The following is a 25,860-nucleotide window of genomic DNA, read 5'->3' on the forward strand; positions in this document are numbered from 1 at the left end:
CCTCCTGTCAGCCATACGTTTGTAACGGTTCCCCATAGTACTCAGATTATTCAGTACCCCTCTCCATACAGAAGCGAGTGATGACGAAAATCGTTCCTCCTCAGGAACCCCCGAAGAGCCCCCTCTACTTAAAGTACAAAACTGGGGGTGAAAACCATATGCCCCAAAAAACGGGGACTTACCAGTGGACTCGCTCCGCCTATTATTAAGAGCAAACTCCGCCAGAGGTAAGAAAGAAGCCCAGTCCTCCTGGTTCTCTGACACAAAACACCGGAGATATGTCTCCAAACTCTGGTTCAGACGTTCCGTCTGACCATTGGTCTGGGGATGAAAAGCCGATGAGAACGACAAATGCATCCCCCGCCGAGTACAAAATGCCTTCCAGAACTTGGACACAAACTGAGACCCCCGATCCGACACCACATCGGAGGGTACCCCGTGAAGCCTCACAATCTCCCCAATGAACACCTGCGCAAGAGTTTTAGCATTAGGAAGAGCAGGAAGAGCGATAAAATGTGCCATCTTGCTGAACCTGTCTACTACAACGAGAATGACAGTTTTACCCGAAGACGGCGGGAGGTCCGTAATAAAGTCCATAGACAGATGAGTCCAAGGACGCTCCGGGATCTTCAAAGGTAAGAGGGCCCCAGACGGACGGGTATGTGGGGTCTTAGAGCGCGCACAAACCCCACAGGACGCAACAAAAGTTACCACCTCCTTAAGTAAGTTAGGCCACCAAAACCGACGCGAGAGGAGATCCACAGTTGCTTTACTCCCTGGGTGTCCTGCTAAAGCTGAGTTATGGTGTGCCTCAATCACCTTTTGTCGTAGCTGATCTGGAACAAACAGTCTCCCTGGAGGTCCAACAGGGGCGTCCCCCTGAGCCTCCAATACCTCCTCCTCAAGCTCAGAGCATACTGCCGACACCACCACCCCCTCTTGAAGGATAGGAACCGGGTCATCCGTATTCCCGGCCCAAGGGAAACTACGAGACAAGGCATCCGCCTTCACATTTTTTGACCCAGGACGAAACATAACGACAAAATTAAACCTGGTAAAAAACAACGACCACCTGGCTTGTCTGGGATTCAGACGTTTTGCAGACTCCAGATAAAGCAGGTTCTTGTGATCGGTGATGACGGTGACCGGATGGACTGCCCCCTCCAAAAAATGGCGCCACTCCTCAAAAGCTAACTTAATGGCCAAGAGTTCCCTATTGCCGACATCGTAATTCCTCTCGGCGGACGACAATTTTTTAGAGAAAAAGGCGCACGGATGCCACTTACCAGGGGACGAACCTTGTGACAACACTGCTCCCACCCCTACCTCGGAAGCGTCTACCTCTACAATGAATGGCTGTGACGCATCAGGTTGAATGAGTATGGGTGCCGAGGCAAAACATTTTTTCAAGGAGGAGAAAGCTTGACAAGCCTTGTCAGACCACCTAGAAAAATCCGTCCCCTTTTTTGTCATGTCAGTGAGAGGTTTAACCATGGACGAGAAATTACGAATGAACTTCCGGTAATAATTAGCAAACCCCAGGAAACGTTGTAGTGCCTTAAGATTCTCAGGCAGATCCCACTCAAGAACTGCCCGTACTTTCCCAGGGTCCATACGAAAACCAGACGCTGAAACCAGGAAACCTAAAAACTGGAGTTCCTGTACGGCGAACACACACTTTTCCCATTTAGCATACAGTTTATTATCCCGCAAGATCTGTAACACCTGCCTAACGTGCTCCTGATGAGACACCAGATCAGGCGAGTAAATTAAGATATCATCCAGATATATGACAACAAACTGTCCAACCAGGCGGCGAAAAATGTCATTAACAAAGTGTTGGAACACCGCCGGGGCATTAGTCAGACCGAATGGCATGACAAGGTTCTCATAATGCCCCTCCGGAGTGTTAAACGCCATCTTCCACTCATCCCCCTCCTTCATTCTAATCAGATTGTACGCCCCCCTGAGATCCAACTTAGAGAACCATTTGGCGCCCACGATCTGATTAAAGAGATCGGGAATAAGTGGGAGCGGGTACGGATCTCGGACCGTAATCCGATTAAGTTCACGGAAATCCAGGCAAGGGCGTAGGCCTCCATCCTTCTTCTTCACAAAGAAGAACCCCGCGGCCACCGGGGAAGATGAAGGTCTAATATGCCCCTTAGCCAGACTTTCAGAAATATAATCCTTCATGGCCTGCCTCTCAGGACCAGAAAGGTTATACAACCTAGATCTAGGTAACTTGGCCTCAGGGAGCAGTTTAACAGAACAGTCATACTCGCGATGAGGAGGTAGTTCCCGACACCCCTTCTCCGAGAATACATCCTCAAAGTCCACCAAAAATGGAGGTAAGACCCTAGGAGTGACAGCACCGATGACCGTATTCATGCAGTTTTTATTACAGAAATTACTCCATTGGCTTATCTCTCTGGATTGCCAATTAATAACCGGGTTATGCTTAGTTAACCAAGGAAGGCCCAACACTATAGGAGTGGGAAGACCCTCCAACACGTAGCAAGACAACAGTTCTTTATGTATCGCCCCCACTTGAAGTTTTACGTTATGCACAACATGCAAAAAACTTCCCTGACCGAGGGGCCTGGCATCGATCGAGAATATGGGGATGGGTTTAGCCAACTCACTCAAATGCATACCTTGAACCCGGGCAAACCGAGCGTCCACCAGATTAGCCCCGGCCCCACTATCTAAAAGAACAGATATCTTCTCAGTTCTCATACCCACCACCACCTCCGCCGGTACGAGAAACTGAGATGACCCCAGGGACGAAATACCTACTCCCAGATTGCCGTCCACCACACAACCTGGGATTAAAAGTTTTCCGACGACTCTTTACTCTGCAAAGGACGGGATGGACACCCCCCAATAAAATGGCCCTTTCTCCCGCAGAAGAAACACCTTCCAGTCTTGTGGTGTGCCACCGGTCCCCTCCCCCGAAATGATGTCCCTCCTAATTGCATAGGCTCCTCTGGACTGACCAGGGGAACCACCATATGAGGGGACCTTGTAGGAGGTGGAGTCATCACAGGGGGTGGAGTGATCCCGCACCTCTCCCGAAGCCGTCTGTCAATGCGAATAGCAAGGGCCATAGCGGCTTCCAGTGACGCGGGAGAGTCATACTGTGCCAACACATCCTTTAATTTGTCGGACAAACCTTGACAAAACTGGCTCCTAAGAGCCGGGTCATTCCACTGGGTGTCAGTGGCCCACCTACGGAACTCCGAACAGAATTCCTCCGCCGGACGATCTCCCTGCTGGATCCTACGTAACTTAGATTCAGCAAGGGAGATCCGATCCGGGTCATCATATACAAGACCCAGAGCAGCAAAAAACCTATCCACTGACTGGAGAGCCAGGGAGCCCGGGGGAAGAGAGAACGCCCAAGATTGTGGGTCCCCTTGTAGGAGCGAGATGACAATTCCCACCCTTTGTTCTTCACTCCCCGATGACCGAGGCCGCAGCCGAAAGTACAACTTGCATGCCTCTCGGAAAACAAAAAACTTGTCCCGCCCCCCAGTGAACCTGTCAGGGAGAGCTACCTTAGGTTCTGGTCCGGCTTGCTCCTGGGGACACAAAACCTTGGACCTAACGTCCGCCAGCTCCATGGACAAACTCTGCAACTGCCGAGCTAGACCGGCTACTGGATCCATGGTAGCTGGAGAAAATCTAAGGGGTCGGTGAAAATGTCACGCTGTGTACTGGAGGTAGGGGTCCTAAGCTGACCCTGAGCTGGGGCCCTGACTAATCCCTCTACCTGGAGGTACTGTTAAAGGTACAGAGGTCCAGGCCACCAGCATAACCCCTACCTCCTGAGGATCCCTGCACCTAAGTAATCTAGTCCTGAGAAGGACCCCGATCACAACAAAAGGGGACAGGTAATAATATGCCAACACTCAGTACTTAGACGAACGAGACAGTACAAGGGTAAAACCAAAACCACCTTGCATACAAAAACTACACAACTACAACAGAGGGAACACCAACGGGAAAGGAGATAAATGATAAAGCGAGGAAGGGAAAAATCACTCCAAATACACTTATCTCAGCAACTCCAAACACCACGATCCGCTCTGTTAGTCTGCATGAAATGCTTTCACTGACACTTCCCTAACAGAGCAGCAGACATATGAAGGAATCTCACTACTGCAGAATTGATTGCAGCTGGGCGAGGCTGGACCTTGTCTAGCACAGAGAGAGAGAGTTAACTCCCTCACTGCCGAAAAGCACAAAGCACCAAAAACTCAGCTGCGAGAAGTCAGGCTGTGCAATTGTGACGATCTTCGTGGCGACACAACCATGACATTTTAGTTGTGGAGCTGCATAGCACAGGTCTGTCAACTTAATAGTGGCCGTTGCTGGGTACTGCACATCCACTCCTATTCATTCCAATTGTGGCTGATCTGCAGTACCCGACAGTGACCACCACACAGCTGAAGGAGCTGTGCTGTTCAACTCCGCAACTGCTAATATCTGATCTGGTCAGTGGTGCCTTTGTGGGCAGTTGATCAGTGGGAGGGCTGGGTATTGGACACCACTGATCTGATATTGTCAAGGGTGTGTCAGGTGTGACAGACAGTCTTCCTGGATCCAGCTGTAGAAGGTCATTGCGCTTGGCTTTGCAGGCACCTTCTTGATCTTTCCATCTCTGTAGTGTAGTGATATCCTTCTCCCTCTATGACCTAGCAGTGACCTCCATCTTCTGCTGCTAATTGACACACCCCTGCTGGATGTTTAAATACCTTCAGTCTCTCTCGAGAGTCACCGGTGATTGCTCTATTTTCCTCTGTCCAGGCTTGAAGTACTAGTAGTCGGCTAGTGTCTTCTTGGAGTTCCCTTGGAGGATAGTTGGCGTTATCTCTCTGGTGTCTTCTCAAGCTAAGTGTATTCCCTTGTCTGTTTACCTGTTTGTCTTTAGTTGCAGTGGGGGCTGACTAGTGCTCACCCCGTCCCCTCCCTATCTAGGGCCTATCGCTAGGGGCAGTCAGGGATTAGGTATCCTGCTCAGAGATAGGTGCGGAACCTATTTAGGGATGTTAGGGGAGTCAGGGTGTTGTCAGATCTACCTAGAGGTCTCCACTCTCCCTTTCCCTAGTGTTTGGGTTTCCTCCCCCTCTTCCCATTGTTGTGCACTTAGTCTTTCCCTCACCTTGCTTGACAGATATCTTACATTGATGACCTATCCTAATGAGAGCTCGCCAATATAAAACTTCAACTACGTAGAAAGTACTTGACCTTGTCACGTCAGCCATATTCCCACACTCTCTACTGTCTATGTGATACGGGTGACCAAGGCCCATGATACGCTGAGACATCTTAACTAGATTATTGCCCATAATCTATGAAGTCTGAGGGACTGGAGACCCCGGAGGCATCAAAACAAAGGTGCAGCACAGAGCAACAATGGAGAAGGATTACTTCTGAGCTACAGTAACATCATCTGCTCAACATTCAGACACCTATAGATACTATTTTATATTTTTCGTAAACTCTGAAAACCCTTTAATCTTATTTGTTTCAAATGTTCGTGTAGAACAAACACCAAACGCTGCAACAGTTTCTCCTCAGCTTTACAAATAATGTCCGAGTGTTGCGCAGGACGGCTCGCTTCCATACACTTCGCTCATCGTTTTTCTTATAAATATGGTTTATTCAACATCTTATACATTACATTTTATACACTGGAGTACATATACAGTGTGGTTGTAGGTGCAATTATTTACATAGATGAAAACTGAGCTTTCTAAATAAAATAGACTTTTACATGTGAGTTAACGGAACTCTCAAGAAACTCTAAACCCAAAGAGGTTGTTCAGGATTATAATAAGAAAAAAATATTTTTTTCCCAGAAAACAGCACCAATCCGTGGCTGTATCTAGTATTGCAGCTCTGCCACATTTCCATAAAAATAGGTCCATGGACAAAAGTGGCATTGATTACCCCTTCCCGCCATTCCCGCCAGGACCCTTTTTTACTCTAATCCTGGACAACTCCTTTAATATCTACATGGATAGAAACGTCAACACTTGTGTACACAGTTACTACTTATAATTATCATACTAGGTATTTTTTTCATGTTACACCTCCTAACCCGCAGGTGGCGACATGGTGCAAAGTACATGAAAGTTTCCACTTTGACCTCCACGACCGTTTTAGAGGTGCGGTTTTGATAAGTTGTTATGGTGCCTATGGCTCTAGAATAAAATCAATTTTTATCACATTGGATTTTTTTTTTTCATGGTGTTATTATTACCATTGCATCTTCAAACCGAGATGTAAATGTCAAGAGCGACTACGATTCAGAAAAATTGCTTGTCGCCAAAAAAAAAAAAAAAAAATTAACTAAAGGAATGGAATTGATTTTCAATCACAAAAAAATTTCTTGCATGTGGTCCTCCTATCTTAAGAAAACTGGAAAATAAATAGCTGTGAGGGTTTAGTTCACAGAAAATAAATAGAGGAAGCAACATCTCCTGTAATTGCAGTGCAGCCATAGAGCTTTTCCACCAACGCTCCACAAAAAAATGTCGAAAATTCATTTCTTTAAACTGCTTTGATGAAAATGTGTAATTGGGATTTTTTTTACTTTTTTGATATGTTAAAGTCTATTAAGGTCTCACAAAAGGGATAGGATCTCACCGTAGATCAGTTTTATTTCCCCTACACAATGGAAAGAATAAACGATGGCCTTTGAAGTCAAGCCCTGGCCTCCAAAGAAGAAGTGTTCTTCACTAGCTTTCCGCTCTAAGTCCGGGTTCACACTTCCGACATTCAGTCTGGGTACGGACTATGATTTTTGGACTGGAAGCAGACCTCCTGACTTGAACTCATCAGTCTCATGTGCACAGATGAGGTCGGTGAGTTCGGGTCAGGAGACCCATTGCGGGTCCGGAGTTCATGGTCACCACATGGTGGGGGGACACAAGTGGGCCACAAAGATGTTCCACCAATGGCAACAGATAAACATGCCACTACAGACGATAAACCAGGGGGACCCGGTGCTAAACAGTCCTACCCACTGCCCCATTTTCATCATTCTGTGTTGGGGGACACAGTGAAGGGCACCCTACAAACACTGAAAGTACCATATCACATTCATATGAGAGTCGTTATGCCTCAGGAACCCTTACACATCTCTTATTTAGGACTAATCCTTTAGTTTATACATTGAACACGTGAAATTTTCCATTACCAAGACCAAAGGATTTGGCAGCTGACACTTCACAAGAATGTTTTATTATGACTATGTACCTTAAAAGTAGTTATCCACTACTGGACTAATGGGACCAAGGAGTTGAAAAATACTCCCCTCCCAACTGGTGCTACTCCATATTCAGTGCTGTGTCAGCCGCTCTCCTTCAATCAATATCCAGCATGGATGTCATGTGAGACCTGCAGCCAATCAGCAGCTGCTGATCGCTAGCAGCACTCATTTGACGCCCCCGCCGGATGCTGATCCCAGGAGATTACCAGGGAATATAGCATTGAGATCAGCTGGGAATTCGAGTATAATTTTTTTAATTCGTTTTTTTTAATAAAGGATTGTCCAATTGTGGACCACCCATATAATTTATTGTTGACAACTTTACTGTTAACTTGGCTATTAAATTTCGCATAAAGTAAACCACAAATGTGGGCATATTCTGAAAAAAATCAGCTGCCCTTCTATATCCAACGAAATTCAGCATCACTTTAATTCCCGATGAACTCATTGGTCCTCCAGATATACATATTATATATATACAGTACAGACCAAAAGTTTGGACACACCTTCTCATTTAAAGATTTTTCTGTATTTTCATGACTATGAAAATTGTACATTCACACTGAAGGCATCAAAACTGTGAATTAACACATGTGGAATTATATACTTAACAAAAAAGTGTGAAACAACTGAAAATATGTCTTATATTCTAGGTTCTTCAAAGTAGCCACCTTTTGCTTTGATGACTGCTTTGCACACTCTTGGCATTCTCTTGATGAGCTTCAAGAGGTAGTCGCCGGAAATGGTTTTCACTTCACAGGTGTGCCCTGTCAGGTTTAATAAGTGGGATTTCTTGCCTTATAAATGGGGTTGGGACCATCAGTTGTGTTGTGCAGAAGTCTGTGGATACACAGCTGATAGTCCTACTGAATAGACTGTTAGAATTTGTATTATGGCAAGAAAAAAACAGCTAAGTAAAGAAAAACGAGTGGCCATCATTACTTTAAGAAATGAAGGTCAGTCAGTCCGAAAAATTGGGAAAACTTTAAAAGTGTCCCCAAGTGCAGTTGCAAAAACCATCAAGCGCTAGAGAAACTGGCTCACATGAGGACCGCCCCAGGAAAGGAAGACCAAGAGTCACCTCTGCTTCTGAGGATAAGTTTATCCGAGTCACCAGCCTCAGAAATGGCAGGTTAACAGCAGCTCAGATTAGAGACCAGGTCAATGCCACACAGAGTTCTAGCAGCAGACACATCTCTTCAACAACTGTTAAGAGCAGACTTTGTGCAGCAGGCCTTCATGGTAAAATAGCTGCTAGGAAACCACTGCTAAGGACAGGCAACAAGCAGAAGAGACTTGTTTGGGCTAAAGAACACAAGGAATGGACATTAGACCAGTGGAAATCTGTGCTTTGGTCTGATGAGTCCAAATTTGAGCTCTTTGGTTCCAACCACCGTGTTTTTGTGCGACGCAGAAAAGGTGAACGGATGGACTCTACATGCCTGGTTCCCACCGTGAAGCATGGAGGAGGAGGTGTGATGGTGTGGGGGTGCTTTGCTGGTGACACTGTTGGGGATTTATTCAAAATTGAAGGCATACTGAACCAGCATGGCTACCACAGCATCTTGCAGCGGCATGCTATTTCATCCGGTTTGCGTTTAGTTGGACCATCATTTATTTTTCAACAGGGCAATGACCACAAACACACCTCCAGGCTGTGTAAGGGCTATTTGACCAAGAAGGAGGGTCATGGGGTGCTACGCCAGATGACCTGGCCTCCACAGTCACCAGACCTGAACCCAATTGAGATGGTTTGGGGTGAGCTGGACCGCAGAGTGAAGGCAAAAGGGCCAACAAGTGCTAAGCATCTCTGGGAACTCCTTCAAGATTGTTGGAAGACCATTTCCGGTGACTACCTCTTGAAGCTCATCAAGAGAATACCAAGAGTGTGCAAAGCAGTCATCAAAGCAAAAGGTGGCTACTTTGAAGAACCTAGAATATAAGACATATTTTCAGTTGTTTCACACTTTTTTGTTAAGTAGATAATTCCACATGTGTTAATTCATAGTTTTGATGCCTTCAGTGTGAATGTACAATTTTCATAGTCATGAAAATACAGAAAAATCTTCAAATGAGAAGGTGTGTCCAAACTTTTGGTCTGTACTGTATACGTATGTATATATATATATATATATATATATATATATATATACACACATATACATACAGTATATATATATATATATATTGCCCCACTTCACACTATGCCATCTTCACTATAAGTAGCCGTATGCCAATCAAGCGGTTACAGGTGACTTATATTATGTAAAACTATTATTTTTTTCCTAAAAAGTGTAAAATGTACTGAACCATGTAAGAAAATCTCTGTAATACCTTAAGCCTTCATGGAGGGCAACAATAGTGGTCTGCAGGTACAGGACATCATATAATAAAAGTTACAACAAAGTGAAGATAAAATAAAAATATAGTCACCATAAATGTTAATTATCATTAAGAAAAAGGAGTTGCACTTAGCTCAATCATCCAGCCTCACACCAATGGAGTCGCTATAAGCGGTGCATAAGTAGCAGGCGTTCTGGGGCCCTGGTGCCTGATGGAGGCCAGAGACCCATATGCCACATCAGAATGGTGCCTGAGTGAGCCTAGAGGCCCATCTGCCACATCAGAATAGTGCCTGAGGGAGCCTAGAGACCATCTGCCGCATCAAGCTGGTGCCTGAGGAAGCCTAGAATCCCATCTGTCACACTAGACTGGTGCCTGAAGGATCTTAGAGACCCATCTGTTACATCAGACTAGTTCCTGAAAGAGCCTGGAGTTCCATCTGCCACATCAGACTGGTGCCTGACGGAGCCTAAAGACCCATCTGCCAAATCAAACTGGTGCCTGAGGAAGTCTAGAATCCCATCTGTCACATCAGACTGGTGCCTGATGGAGTTTAGAATCCATCTGTCACATCAGACTGGTGCCTGAGGGAGCCTATAATCCCATCTGCTACATCAGACTGGTGCCTGAGGGAGCCTATAATCCCATCTGCTACATCAGACTGGTGCCTGAGGGAGCCTATAATCCCATCTGCTACATCAGACTGGTGCCTGAGGGAGCCTATAATCCAATCTGCCACATCAGACTGGTGCCTGAGGGAGCCTAGAATCCAATCTATCATGTCAGACTGATACCTAAGGGAGCACAGAGACATTTCTACACATCAACCTGGTGCTTGAGGGAGCTCAGAGATACCTCTACGGAGCTCAACGATTAGACAAATCAGTCTAGTGTCTGATGGAGCCTAGAATCTCATCTGCTACATCAGACTGGTGTCTGAGAGAACCCAAGGGACCCTTTGCCACCCAAGAACACATCAGTATTATCAGAGGAAAATGGTAGGCTGGTGAACCGCCTACAGATTTTGTTTTGGACTTTCTAGCCATACTTCTCCATATACAAAACATCGGTACTGGTGGTCAGTGCAAGTCCTCCATGAATCGAGTACCGAATATCTCAAGGCTTTGGTCATGTCTGGACCTGTGCGCAGCATGAAATACATAGACTTATATATATATTATAATCATTTGACTGTAATTCTAAATTCTTCATAGAAAGCCTCAAGTCGAGCAGTGGACGATCCCTCAAAGAGTCTTCAAGTCAAAAGCCATCAGAGACTTCAATGCTGGTAGATCGCTGTATCCATATTAGATACAGTCCTCGTCTTCTCATTTGTCAACATGGATACCATGAAGATAGCGCAGTCTACACAACCATCATCAGAGGTAGACCACGTAATTCTCCGGAACCAATCCCGTCTTTCCTTCGTAGGTAGCCTTCAGCCAGCCCGGTTCCACAGATCTGTACACTGGGCAATGGGGACAAAGATGGGAGTAAGTGTAAGTCAGTGAAAGATACAGATGGAGCAAAGGCCAAAAAAGTCTTCATGTTCTGTCAATGGCACGTTACACTATTCGCCTGGTGCATTCGATACAGCAAAGTTAAAGGGATTGTCCATGTCTGAGATACTGATGACAGATCCTCAAGATAGGTCCAACAATATCACACTGGTGGCAGTCCGACACATGGCACCCTCACCAGTCAGCCGTTCCAGTCTACGGACCTGGAACAGCACAGCTCTGTACACTGCATAGTGGTCATTCTCAGGTACTGCAGCTCAGCTCCCAATCACTTCAATAGGAGCTTAGCTGCAGTACCCAAAAACGACCACTAAGCAGTGTACAGAGCTGTGCGGTTCTGTTTCCATATACTGTGCACTTTATTTAGACCATTTAAAGGTATAGTTGGATTTGTCTTTGGCTTCATGCACATATAAATAGTTTGGGGAGTGAAATCTTGCTGACATTCCCTTTTAGGCTCTATATTTCCCTGCGCATTGGCTGCAGAACTATCTAAGAATCTGTCTGAGTTCCTTCTGATGGGAGAATTTGTAACCTTTTAGGCCTTTTTCCAAGATCCTCTGTGCTGATTTATGACTACAGACTGCATCAAAAGGAGAGATGAACATTCACGTGATCATAAATCAGCGTTGCAAAATCTGTCAGAAGGAGCTCGCTGACAGATTTTCAGTTAACTCACCCTGCAAACTAGAATGTGCAGGCAAAGAAAGCCTGTAAAAGCCAAATGGTGCAAATTTTTTAATAAAGCTCAATTGAAAAAATAATATTTTTAGCTCAACATACATGCATTTAAGTAAAAAAAAGAAATGCTCACCAAGATTTCCAAAATACTTTAAATTACTATAATAATAGAAATGTGACAGCTGCAAAGCAAAGACTTACCATTAGAAAATATCGCCCCCTGGGGGAAAGACAGCTCATGACTGTGCTCCGCTTTACAAGAGTACATGGCTTTTGCTTGGCTACAAAGAAAAAATAAAAACTGGTTATTATGAAATATAAACAATAGGAAATATGAATAGTGTCCTCTTCCACCTCTGCTCTAGGGGGCGCTGTGCTCCAAGCAATATAATAATTGGAAAAGGTAAAGCAGAGCCGATTCTGCGAGCTTTACCATAAGCTGACAAATGGCGGCTTAAAGGGAAAGATCAGTATGGACAATTCTTTTTAGTGCTCCTCGACTTTTTTTTTTCGGCAGCATGTACTAACATTTGCCAGATGGAGAGATATTCTTTGCAGAAGGAGGTTGTTTAAACTGTCCTTTCCCATTAACTTATATTGGGGCGAGACTCAAGAAAGAGGCTCCATATATTGTAAACTGTGCCTGGTGATGCAAAGCGGAGTTTATAATTCTTATGAGCATTTTAATAGGATTTGCCACTGCTTGGTGAAGATGCTACTGACTTTAATCCGTCCTCTGAGCTTACTATTTTCAATCCATCGGCGGAGGTCTCAGCAGATGGAGCAGACATTAGTGGCATAGTCTAGCAAAATAGAAATGCCCCTTCCACTTGTCTTGACATATCTCAGATGAGACATGTAAGATGTGCAGCTTTGGAAAAAAAAAAAACAACAACTTGGTTTTGGATACTCTGTTGGGAGATGTGTATGGCATATTTGTCTCACTGTGGCCACCCAGTGGCTGTAAGGTGAACTGCAGGCAGTAGGGTTTCTTGCTAGCAAGTCATATTAATGAATTTGCATCCTGAGAGATTTTAGTCCTTAACCATATTCAAGGAGAGCTAAAGCTTCAAATTTGCAGTCAGTCTATGTGACTACAGATTTGTGAATCCTTACATTGTGCACACTGCGCGCTGTCAGGATTCTCCAGTGCCGAGGCAGTCATACCTCCGGCCACATTCCGACTAGACTGTTTATGGTCTTGCTCAATACACTTGTATTGAGTGAGGCTGCGCACGTCTAGTTGACTTGTGACCACATGTATGCAGATCACATACTTGCAGTCATGAGCCTGCCGCTGGCACCGGAGAATCCTCACAGAACGCAGTGCACGCGATGTGAAGACTCACAAGTCTGCAGTCACAAAGAGTGACTGCAGACTCGTACCCTTAGGCCGGACAACCCCTTTAAGGGCGGACATTTCTGTATTTCACTATGTCTGTGTGTGACTCTGACGACGCTCGCCTTCTGTAAGCCCTACCCTGGGAGATGGGGGACTCGGAGCCGGGTCCTGTGATGTAGATGGAGTACAGCCGTGGCCCGGACCCGCTCCGTGCCCAGGGCCGTCACACTAAAAAGAAAGATGGTACGGGCTTATCCGGGTTGAGTGGCTGATCTCGACTACGCCACCTGTGGCACCTGGTGAAGGCCACCAGCGCTGCTGCAGTCCGCTGAGGCAGGATGTTATCGCAGCCGTCGTTGTTACTAATCCCCACAGGCGGAGCAAGGCCTCAGGGCAGAGGGACAGGATGGAGGGGGTAGTAGTCTAGGAGGTCTGGTGCTGCGTAGTGCGGTGTAGTGCAGAATAAGAGTCCGGAGGCCATAGGGGTTAACTTCCAGGTTTTTTACTCACGATGGAGATGGCAGTAGGAAGGCGTCTCCCTGCTCCTCGCGGAGTTCTGCGGTCACCAAAGACGAGGGTCTGACAACCTCCGAGTAAGTCAAGTGTTAAATCAGGACCCCACACCAGAGTGTTCCTAGACTTCAGACCGAGTCCCTTCCTGTCGGTGTGTGTGTAGATAGGCCGGGTCTCCCTCTGAACTTCACTCAGAAAAAGGGTACGGGTGGCAGCTCCGCTCTTTCCGTTACCCGATGGAATCCTCTGGGCCTACCGGGTTTCCCTGACCAGGACGTGGAGTAGCAAGGTCAGGTATCGGGGGCCGGTACCCCTCTTGCAGCCGGAATCCCTCTGAATAGATCAGGTTGGCGAGGACAGGTGGCGTACACCACTCCGTCTGCATCCTCCCTGGGATCCATTTGCGGTGGAGCTACACTCCTAAGCTCCGGGCCTTCTTGGTCATGGTCCTTGACCGGGCTGAGACATACATTATCTGCAACCTGCCCCTCGACCCAAGGCTAAGGTACAAGGGCCGTGGTTCCATCCTCTGCAGGTCCACACAGGATCCACGCTCAGGGAGGAAGCTCACGATCAAAGAACCCAGAACCAAAATGGCTGTGTATTAACCCCTTAATAACATCTGACGTACTAATACGCGTCTGTGCCCTGGGACTTAAGAGCCAGACCCGTATTAGTACGTCATCGCGATCGCGCGCGCACACAGGCTGTGCGGGCGCGATCGCCGCCGGGTGTCAGCTGATTGTCACAGCTGACACCCGGTACTATGTGCAGGGAGCGGTCCTGCACCGCTCCCAGCACATTAACCCCCGCGATGCTGCGATTGAAGTCGATCGCGGCATTGCGGGGGCAAGGGAAGGTGATCGGATACTCACCTCCTCTTCCGGCTTCCAGCGCAGTCTGCAAAGGCTTCCCGGGTGTTGCCATGACGACCCGATGTCGTCATGACAACACCCGGGTCACCAGAGAGCAGGAAGATTGCTTGGACATGCGCAGTGCATCTCCAAGCAATCTTCACACTGTGCACTTCTGACAGCCTTCATGGCATAGGGATGGTGCTCCATTCCTGTGCCATGCAGGCGATCAGAAAAAAAAAAGTGAAAGTTCCAGAGTGGGACAAAGTAATAAAGTGTATAAACTGTGTGAAAGTGGAAAAAAAAAAAAAAAGTGCAAAAATATTATAAAAAAATAAAAAAAATAATACACCAAAAATAAAAATATAATGTACCCATCAATAAATATTATTATAAAAAAAATAAAAAAAAAACAATAAAAGTACACATATTTGGTATCGCCGCGTCCGGAACAACCTGATCTATAAAACTGTCCCACTAGTTAACCCCTTCAGTGAACACGGTAAAAAAAAAAAAAAAAAAACGAAGCAAAAAACAATGCTTTATCACCATACCGCCAAACAAAAAGTGGAATAACACGCGATCAAAAAGACGCATATAAATAAAAATGATACCGCTGAAAACGTCATCTTGTCCCGCAAAAAACAAGCCGCCACACAGCTCCATCAGCCGAAAAATAAAAAAGTTATAGCTCTCAGAATAAAGCGATACTAAAAAATATTTTTTTCTATAAAATAGCTTTTATTGTGTATAAGCGCCAAAACATAGAAAAATGATACAAATGTGGTACCGCTGTAAACGTACTGACCCGAAGAATAAAGCTACCTCATCAATTTTACCACACGCGGAACAGAATAAAAAAAAAAAAAAAAAACAATTCCTGAATTGTTGGTTTTTGTTTATTCTGCCTCCCAAAAATCGGAATAGAAAGCGATCAAAAAATGTCACGTGCCTGAAAATGGCACCAATAACAACGTCAAGTCATCCCGCAAAAAACGAGCCGTCACATGACTGTCTGCCAAAATCTGGAAAAATTATAGCTCTCAAAATATGGCGATGCAAAAACTAGATTTTACAAAAAATGCGTCTTTTAGTGTGTTACAGCTGTCAATCATAAAAACCCCATATGATTCTGGCATTGCTGTAATCACACCGACCCGAAGAATAAAGTCGTCTAATCACTTATACCGCACGAGGAACGGCGTCAAAAATAAACTCTCGGGTTAGGGTTGGGCTAGGGTTAGGGCTGGGTTTGGGGCTAGGGTTGTGCTGGAGCTAGGGTTGTGCTGGGTCTAGGGTTGTGCTGGGGCTAGGGCTGGGGTTGGGATTTTTTTCAAAAGTAAGAAAAAAAGATGACGATATGGCGACTAGTGTTGAGAGCAAGTGCTCGCTACTTGAGTTTGCATCGGGTGCTCTGGTATGCATTGAGTATCGTGGGTATTTGAGTGACATGCTCGAGTCTCTGCCCCATATGCTTCGCGGCCAAAAAACTTTACGGGGATTGCCTGCCATGCACGAGCGATCCCCGCATGTTTTTTTTTGGGTGTCTAATAACCGTGAAACATGCGGAGCAGGGACTCGAGCATGTCACTCGAGCACACGCTGCACATGGTGCATACCTGAGTACCCGATGCAAACTCAAGTAGCGAGCACTTGCGCTCAAGAATAATGACAACTTATTCAATATGATGACCTAATGTAAACAAATTCTGTGCCGTACCTCTGGGTTCAAAATGTTCACTATACACCTTAATAAAATCCTTGAGGGGTATAGTTTCCAAAAAGGGGACACTTGTGGGGGAGCTCCACTGTTTAGGCACATCAGGGACTCTCCAAATGCAACATGATATCCGCTAACAAATTGTCGGCTCAAATTGTTAGCGGATATCATGTTGCATTTGGAGAGTCCCTGTGTGCCCAAACATTGGAGCTCCCCCACAAGTGACCCCATTTTGGAAACTAGACCCCCCAAGGCACCTATCTAGATGCATAGTGAGCACTTGGAACCCCAGGTGCTTCACAAATTGATTCGTAAAAATGAAAAAGTGTTTTTTTTTTCACTTTTTCATTTTTACGAATCAATTTGTGAAGCACCTGGGGGTTCCAAGTGCTCACTATGCATCTATCAAGGTGCCTTGGGGGGTCTAGTTTCCAAAATGGGGTCACTTGTGGGGGAGCTCCAAAGTTTGGGCACACAGGGGCTCTCCAAACACAACATGGCGTCCGCTAATTATTCAAGCAAATTTTACAATCAAAAAGTCAAATGGCGCTCCTTCCCTTCCGAGCCCTGCCGTGCGCCCAAACAGTGTTTCTTCCCCAAATATTGGGTATCTGCGTGCCCAGGGGAAATTGCACAACAAATTTTGGGGTCCATTTTTTCTTGTTACCCCTGTGAAAATAAAAAAAATTGGGTCTAAAGTAACATTTTTGTGAAAAAAGTTAAATGTTCATTTTTTTCTTCCACATTCAAAAAATTCCTGTGAAGCACCTGAAGGGTTAATAAAGTTCTTGAATGTGGTTTTGAGCACCTTGAGGGGTGCAGTTTTTAGAATGGTGTCACTTTTGGGTATTTTCTGTCATAAAGACCTCTCCAAGTGACTTCAAATGTGATGTGGTCCCTAAAAAAATGGTTTTATAAATTTTGTTGGAAAAATGAGAAATCACTGGTCAACTTTTAACCCTTATAGCTCCCTAACAAAAAAAAATTTTGGTTCCAAAATTGTGCTGATGTAAAGTAGACATGTGGGAAATGTTATTTATTAACTCTTTTGTGTGACATATTGCTCTGATTTCAGGGCTTAAAAATTCAAATTTTGAAAATTGCAAAATTTTCAAAATTTTCGCCAAATTTCCATTTTTTTCACAATAAACGCAAGTGATATCGAAGAAATTTTTCCACAATCATGAAGTACAATATGTCACGAAAAAACAATCTCAGAATCAGGGGGATCCGTTGAAGCGTTCCAGAGTAATTACCTCATAAAGTGACAGTGGTCAGAATTGTAAAAATTGGCCCGGTCATTAACGTGCAAACCACCCGCGGGGCTTAAGGGGTTAAATATGAAATTGACAGTGTCACTAAAATGTGAATCCTCCACCCTCACCCACTAATTGGTTCCCCTATCTCTTGGTTCCCCAGTCTCCCGAGTGCCAGTAGGGGCAGCACCTAGTGCCTTCTAGCCCCCTCTGGTGGGAGAAGTGTGGTGTTGGATGTGGAGGTAGGGTCCTGACCATCGCACTGTTCTTACCTCAGAGGAGGGACACTACACTCCATTAGAGAAGTGCAGCATCCCTGTGGAGGTCGAACCCTCAGGGGCGCCACATCTGTCTTGATATAACTCTTTAAAGGGGTTGTCTAGTTGGAACAAGCTATCAGCTATTAGGATAGGTGATAAAGTCCAGGTTGATGGGGGTCAGACTGCTGTGAACCCCACTGATCGTAATATCAGGAACACTATGCGCGCTGCTCCAATCCAACAAGATTAAATATTCCCCCGGAGATTTGTGCAGAATTTTCTATACTTCTCTATTAACTACCATTTTTTTTCTACGGTTGGATAAAAGAAAGTTTGCTAATATTAATACTGAAGTCACTGAAAAAAACGAAAGCCACAAGGGGGCGTTATAGAGACCTTGCAATCAAGGTGTATTATAGTTACGGCCCCGATTCATCAAAGCATTTATGCCAGAAAACTGGTGGAAAAAGTGTCGAAGTTGCAATTTTTTTTGCACAAAACGAAGCGCTGTATAAATTTGGCGACTTTTGGCATTTTTGCACCATTTTCAACCAGCTCTAAAAAAAGTGGACAGAGCTGGGGCGTGACGGGGCTTGGTGACCCCACTCATCAGATTCACGATGAGCGGTGGCGTTCCATACGTCACAAAACTTACTCCGGTCCCTATGTCTTTTGCACTGTACATGACACTGAAGGCCGGGGCGGTGCTCGTGTTTGTGTGGAGTTGCAGGTAAACTAATGGTGAAGCATCTACTTCACACACTCAGCTCTGCTACATCTGAATAGAAGAGAAGAATTTGCGGTCTCGTCTTTTTTGTGCACTATGATCAGGCCGGCTTTAATCTTTGTCCATAGCTTTGCACGAGGGCTTGGCTTTTTGTAGTATGAGTAATTAACATTATTACCATGTTACGTTCCACACGACTTTCCGATTTATTTTTATTCCATTGTTTTGTGGAAGCAAAACTATTCATTTTTTTTTTTTTTTGCTGTGGCGTTCATCGTATATCATATTACGCACACAGCCATACCAAACATGTTATTTTTTATTTATTTTTTAGATTTTACGTTATGGTTAAGAGGAGGGGGTGATATTAACTTTATGTTTTTTTTATATATTTTTATATTTACACTTTTATTGGCCCCCACTTAGTGGACTTGATTGCATGTACAATACACTGCAATATTATAATACCGATCTCCTATCATAGGTGTCCAAACATGGCAGACGAGGGTTCTTGAGTAATGACAATAACAGTGGCACCATGCAGCCATATTTCAGGGGGCCAATGTGCGTTGGACGGGACCCCTCTAACTCCACACACACTGCCAACCTCTTAGATGCATCTGTCAATCACAATGGGCATTGAAGACGTTAAACTGCAATTAAACATTCCTATGTCATCCCATACATGCAAATTGACGTCCCACAAATTGCCAATTGGGCCCCCAGGCTCCGGCACCTGCCCAGTTCTGCTGGAAAGTATCGCCAAGCCTTATTGTGATAATAAGCCTCGAAGTAAAGTGAATGTAAAAGTTTGATTAAAATGTTGTTTCCCGTCAAGAATGCACTGCCAAAGGGGTTCAAATGGGTTGTCCACTTTTCAGAACAATTTTTTAATTTTTCTTACTTAAATGCATGTATTTCTGGCTAAAAATAATTTTTGCAATTGGGTTTTAGTAAACATTTTGCACCGTTTGCCTCCTATAGCTGCTGTATAACACTGTCTAGCTGCAGAAAGAGTTAAAGGAGTTGGCCACTACCTTCACATTGATGCCCTATTCGTAGGATGCGTCATCAATGTATGATCGGCTGGGGTCCAGCACCCGGCAGCCCCGTCGATCAGCCGTTATCGGTGGCGGCGGCCGCCAGCCAGAATTGCTTACTTGCGGTGCTTGGCCATCCATCTGTAGTGGCCGCCGGGTGGTACTGCACATCCGCCTCCCATTGATTTGAATAGGAGGCGGTTGTGCAGTTACAAGCGCCGGCCACTACAACTTGACGGCCAAGCATCGCCGGCACCGATAACAACTGATCCGCGGGGGTGCCAGGTGCGGGACCCCGGCTGATCATACATTGTTGCCCTATCCTATGTATAGGGCATCAATGTGAAAGTAATGGACAACTCCTTTAAGAGAAGCCATGAGATATCTCACTACGACTGTCTGATGGGAAGGTTTGTATCTGTCTTTTTCTGATCTCCTCTTAGTTGATTTATGCCCACACCGCATCAAAGTTTAATGTGCAGGGAAACAAAGAGTTTGTAAAAGTCAAAATGGTGAAACATTTTTAATAAAATCCAATTGCAAAGATGATTTTGAGCCCCAAATAAATGCATTTAAAAGAGTTGTCCAACATTGGGGCTCAAGTCTGCAGTCACTATGTGGATTCTACGATGCTTGTGCCAGGAGTGAGAAATCATGTGATCTTAAGTATGCGATTTACATACTTCCAGCCACAATCCGACTAGACATGTCAGACTTTGCTCAATTCACTTGTATTGAGCGACGCCATGCATGTCTAGTCGGCATGTGACAGCCTGTATTCAAATCTTTATTAGATTGGTTTCTTAGGCTCACTGTAGCACTACAAGTCTCCGCAGGTTAATGAGCAGTAACACCCCCCTCCCCAGGGTAGAATGTCTTCCTTATTCCCCATCAGGAAAGCTCTGTTGTTTGGTTTTGTGGCGCATGGTGATTGCCCCAAGGGGATATTATTTAATGGTGGAAGTCAGGAGTTCTTACTACTTTCTGGGATGTTTCCCACGACCTGCGGCCTCGCTGAGGTCAGACACATTAATGGTTTATTTTTTTTGTGAAGATGGTTTCCTGTTTATTGGAATAGGACGAGAGTTCTTTAACGCTTTCTGTTACAGAATCTTCTTCCGAGATCCATTACTTTTTCTTTTCAAGCCGTATGAAGACTTGTTTTTTGCAGCACAACTTGTGGTTTTCAATGGCTCCATAAATCTACTGAAAAAAGGGGAGAAGAATTCCACGTGCGGTAGAACTGGGGGAAATATCAAACTCATATAGTTATGGCTTTTTTGGTACTGTTTTCGAGGCTTAAAAATTTCAGAACTTTGTAAAAAATAATTGTTTTTTGTCACCATTTGCCGAAACCCATCATTTTTTAATTTTCCGTCAATGGGCTTGTTTTTCTAACTTGATCGCTGCTGTCCGGTGCCGGTTATATAACACTTCTTAGTCCGCACCACGACCCGCTCCATGACGGATGTAAATGCCATGCAATGTGAAAGGGTTAAAAGGTCCAGTCCTGCAATGATTCTTTCTTACTTTCATGACCTGTATATAACCGTATAGGACCATTGGGGACTGTTGATATCTGTCCATCCATTTGTATGAAAAGTAGTCAACTTTCTTGTATGGAAACATGGGACCCTCAGTTTTGGTACTTTCAACATATTCTTTTTTACGACATATATAATATTGAAAAAATGGGGATTGTAGTAAGACAACCTTATAATAGGGCATACAAACTTCATAAAGGAGTCCACACTTGAAGGCCTACTCTAATAAAGTTGCAAAAAAGTTGCCCAAAATACGTGGACAGCTTGTGATCTGAATTTCCAGGATGTAATACCAGGTTTTCCCAGTAGTGGCCGCTATATGATCAGCAGTAGCTTCCTCCAGCTGATTATTAGGGGATCGCCTGGCTGGCTTCTGGTTGGCTGGATAATAACAAACCCTTCATGAATCAGAAAATTAATGATTTATTTCCTCAAATGCTAGAATTACCGTAAAATAACATCCTCACCCTACCAGTGTCCAGCGCAGGCTCTCCAAGCTCTCCACCGCTGCTCCGTTTTCTATGCTCTCTATTATGTGGATTGGTGGAAGAAGGATTCGGCGGCTCAGTCCTCCACCAATGTATTAATCGCTATCTGCATCCTGAGGATGAGGACAGCGGTGAGTTTGAGAAGTGAGCGGCGGCGGACAGGTGGCGGGCGAGGGCATGGTGAGACCCATGGGCCATTCTTTTCAGCCCTTCAGTTGTCTCGGTCCGCGGGCCGGACTGGAACAGTCAGAGGGCCGGATGTTTTCCCAACTCTGACCTAGAGCATAAACATCTCCAGACAGAGTACATCAAAATCTAATTTTTTTCAAAGCTGGTTATTTTATGATAATATATCGAGCTAAAAGGAAAGGTAATGAAGGACTTATCTGTACTCTGGACACATTATTTGTTAGCACATATTAGATCTGAACCTTACCGACCGATTGTAGATTGTTTGTTTGATCCAGAGTTCTCAAACAGCTGAGCCTTAGCTGCCACCCTACGAAGAGAAGCCATTTATTGATTACTGCATATACTGTACAACGGCATACAAAATACTTATACCGCTATATGGCTATACAGTCCTGGCCAAAAGTTTTGAGACAGACACAAGTTTTGGTTTTTCACAAAGTTTGCTGTTTCAGTGTTTTTAGATCTTAGTCGGATGTTTCTACGGTTACTGGAGTACAAATATCAACATTTCATGAGTTTTTAAACTTTTATTGACGAATATATGAAGTTTATGTAAAGACTCAGTAATCCCAGAGCAGACCCTTATCTCTACAGACTTCTGCCCTTTCCCTGGCAGCTGGATATCAGCTTCTCGGCCAAATCCTGACTGATGGCCATCTATTCTTGTCTAATCAGTTCTCGGAGTTCATCACAATTTCTGTGGTTTCATTTGTTTACCTGCTTTTTGAGGATTGACCACAGGTTCTCCGTGGGATTGAGATCTGGGGAATTTCTTGGCCATGAACCCAAAATGTCACTGTTCTGCTCGTTGAGCCACTTAGTTATCACTTTTGCCTTGTGACATGGTGCTATAAAAATCATTGCTCATCATTAATTTGCTCCTGGATCATTGTGAGAAGTCCCTCTTGAATTATGTTTAGATGCCATTCTTTATTCATGGCTGTGTTCTTAGGCCAAATTGTAACTGAGCTCCCTCCATGGATGAAAAGCCTCCACACATGAATGGTCTTGGGGTGCTTTACTGTTGGCAGACACAGGACTCATGGTAGCACTCACCTTTCCTTGTCCAGACAATCATTCTTTCAGTTGTCCAAAACAGTCTGAAGTCATCAAAGAAAATAACTTTACCCCAATCGTCTGCAGTCCAATCCCTGATTTACCTGCAGAATCTCAGCCTGTCCTAGATGTTTTTTTTGGGCAAAAATGGATTATTAACAGCCCCTTCTTGATACCAGGCCAGCCTCGATTATCCTTCTTGTCACTGTATATGCACTGATATCTGACTGCTGCCATTTCTGAGCAAGCTCAGCACTGGTGCTTAACTGATCTTATAGCCAAATCCTCTTTAGGGGACACTTGCTAGACTTACTCGAGCACCCTGCAGGCTTCTTCACAGCAAGTGAACCTCTTTCTTTGAAGTTCTTGATGATCCAATAAATTGTTGATTTAGGGGCAATCTTAAAAGAAAGAGTGTCCTTGCTTGTAAAGCCTTTTTTTTAATGCAAAGCAATGATGACTTCATGCGTTTCCTTGGAGGTAACCATGGTCAACAGAAAAAGTCAATGATTTCAAGCACCATTCCCTTCTTAAAGCATCCAGTCTGCTCGTATAATTCAATCAGCAGGACAGAGTGATATCAGCTGCCTTGTCCGTGTTAACATTTTCTCCTGAGCTAATAAGAATGTCACTGAAATTATGTCAACAAGTTATTTTGTGGTAGGGTTAAAATTCTGTGGAAATGTTTTTTTGCTTTTTTTTTTGTTATTCAGTTAATTTTCTCGCCAATGAATGAATGAAATCACTTTGCAATTTTTTTGCAATTCATCTGATCACTCAATCTAGAGATATTGGAAATTGCCACTTTAAAAATGGAATAAGCAAACTTTGCGAAAACCAAAATTTGTGTAAGTCTCAAAATTTTTGATACATCAGAGGATTACATTAAATGGAAGCAGCTGGAGTGTTCTCCAATGTATCCTTCCGACAGAAACTCCAAACTCAAGTGAGAATAGTGCTTTCTAGATATATACATACAGAGAAAAATCCACAAAGGAACAATTTCTGCTGCAGATTTCAATGTGGAAATACTACACTTTGCTCAGATTTCACCCTACATTTTGCAACACTTCTGCAGAATTCCATAACATAAATTGACTCATAGCAGATTCCAAATCTCTTACACAATTTGGAAATTGGGCATTTTTCACTTGGAAACTCCAGAAGAAAAATCTGCAGCTTATCTGATCCATGTGAATATACCCAATAGCAAAGATTTTTTTATAAGGTTTTTCCAAAAATATTACAATTACAGTATATTTTATCTAGAACTTACACTGATCCAGGTCTCTGGTATCCGTTACTAGAACCGGTGTCCAGCCTCCTCCTTATTCCCTTAGGAGGTAAATCAGGATAGGCCTTCGTGACGTCTTTAAGGTCCACCGATGTTAAGCTTTGAGTGGATGGACTTCTACTTTTTAAACCTGTAGTAAATTTGACAGAACATGCTATAAGCTCTGTATTGATAGATACGCAAATAATTATTTAAAGGAATTCTCTTTCATATCGCAGCTACGCCGGGGATTAGCTGATACAACTGCTAGCTTATTTGACCAGGAAATGCCTTGTCTGATCAGAGACATCATAGACAGCATTGAGGTCTGAGACTGAGATCATTGGGGCTTATGTGTAGGGGTTGTCTTCAGGAGACCATGCCTTTATGGTTATGACTACTAATAACTCTCATTACTAAAAAAAAATCTCTGTAAATTGACCTTTACGTAGAAACACCAGACAACATTACATGAGAGCTTTCACCTTGTCCTTCCTTTCCTTTAATCTTAATTAAACTAAATTTACAATAAAGATGTGCAGTGTCCATTTTTTTTCTCCAAAAACATGATTTAGAGATACTCTGTTGGGAGAAGTTTATGCTAAATATGTTTATATGCAGCCATCTAGTGGTTAGGATGTGAATTGCAGCCCATCAGAGGTTTGTCAGATAACAGACCGGCTATAGTGCTCTGTAGAGTTCAAAATCCCCATTTGGTAGAGTTGAGAAAATAAATTTGCGCTGCCTTTGATCTTCAGATTTGCACCCGGCTTCTTGGGCACCTCTTGCCCTTACTAGGCCCTGCAATGGCTTGACGTTACACGGTGTAGTAAGAGAAAGAGGTGCCCCGGATGCCAAGGCCTAGTAAGTCCAAGAGGCACCCTTGATTTTGGGCCAAGGATGCTGGGAGATCTTTTTACTCTACTCTTCCATTTGGCACAGTTTGGAAATTTTTGGCCACTAGAAATCTGGCACAAACAATATATGTTGGAAGATGAATTTAGTGGATTTCCTTTTATAATTTAGGTATTTCCATCAGAAATGACTGTTTAGAAATTTGACAATAATCAAGATTAGATGGAAATTGTGCAGAGTCAAAGTCTCCCAGTCAAAAATGTCAACATCTCAATCTTTGGGACCAGGAAAAGAGACTTTAGCTACCAGCTACCTTCTGTGGAAGGTAAGGAGCGGAGAGAAGATGCAGCAGAGAGCTTGTGTCCAGACAGTTCATAATGTCCTTTCTTGGTCAGGTCAATTGGAGGAGAAATGTTCCCAGGGCTTGTAACAGAAGATACGCTCTGACAATCTGACTCTACGTCGGTTTTGGAGGCATCTTCTTTGGAACTGGACTCGGGGCTTGTGGTCCACAGACTGGAACTCTTCTGACCATTAGACGATGGTGTGGAGGTGACCCAGGGAATACCACTTCCCTTCTTGTCTCTTTGTGGGGATGATGCACACCTTGAGTTGACATTTTGCTCCGAGGAATGTGAAGACAGGGACTCAACACTACCCATTGGGGTACTCGTTGGACTGCTGCTGTAAGAATCACCTTCGGAGAAAAAAAGAAAAAATATAAAAAAGAAAAAGAAAACTCCAAACTAATATATAAGGGTATATTTTGGTGCAGAATACAGACTGAAATACACAAACAGATACCACCCTAATGCTGGGTTCACACGATGCGCATTTTGTAGGGATTTTATGCATGGATTTCTAAAGTTTTAGAGCAGGGATGTCAAACTCAAATACACAGAAGGGCAAATTGA

General features: G+C 44.2%; 1 protein-coding gene across 2 annotated transcripts in view; it reads right to left on the reverse strand.

The window, feature by feature from the left end:
- Window positions 1-9,375: 9,375 nt before the first annotated feature.
- ARHGAP42 (Rho GTPase activating protein 42) overlaps window positions 9,376-25,860 on the reverse strand; it is a 343,252-nt gene continuing 326,767 nt past the window's right edge. Inside the window, exons 17-21 of one of the 2 annotated variants that reach the window (XM_073662146.1) lie at window positions 25,260-25,643; window positions 24,095-24,242; window positions 22,007-22,069; window positions 12,028-12,107; window positions 9,376-11,093 (exon numbers count right to left, since the gene is read on the reverse strand). In XM_073662146.1, the coding sequence (XP_073518247.1) occupies window positions 11,005-11,093; window positions 12,028-12,107; window positions 22,007-22,069; window positions 24,095-24,242; window positions 25,260-25,643 (764 nt within the window). In that variant the 3' untranslated portion in view covers window positions 9,376-11,004. The remainder of the gene's footprint in view (window positions 11,094-12,027; window positions 12,108-22,006; window positions 22,070-24,094; window positions 24,243-25,259; window positions 25,644-25,860) is intronic. The other variant, XM_073662140.1, reaches the window with a different exon arrangement.

This window comes from Phyllobates terribilis, unplaced genomic scaffold (assembly GCF_046119375.1).
Source record: "Phyllobates terribilis strain yellow unplaced genomic scaffold, ASM4611937v1 Scaffold_2__4_contigs__length_985480577, whole genome shotgun sequence".
Taxonomy (NCBI): Eukaryota; Metazoa; Chordata; class Amphibia; order Anura; family Dendrobatidae; genus Phyllobates; species Phyllobates terribilis.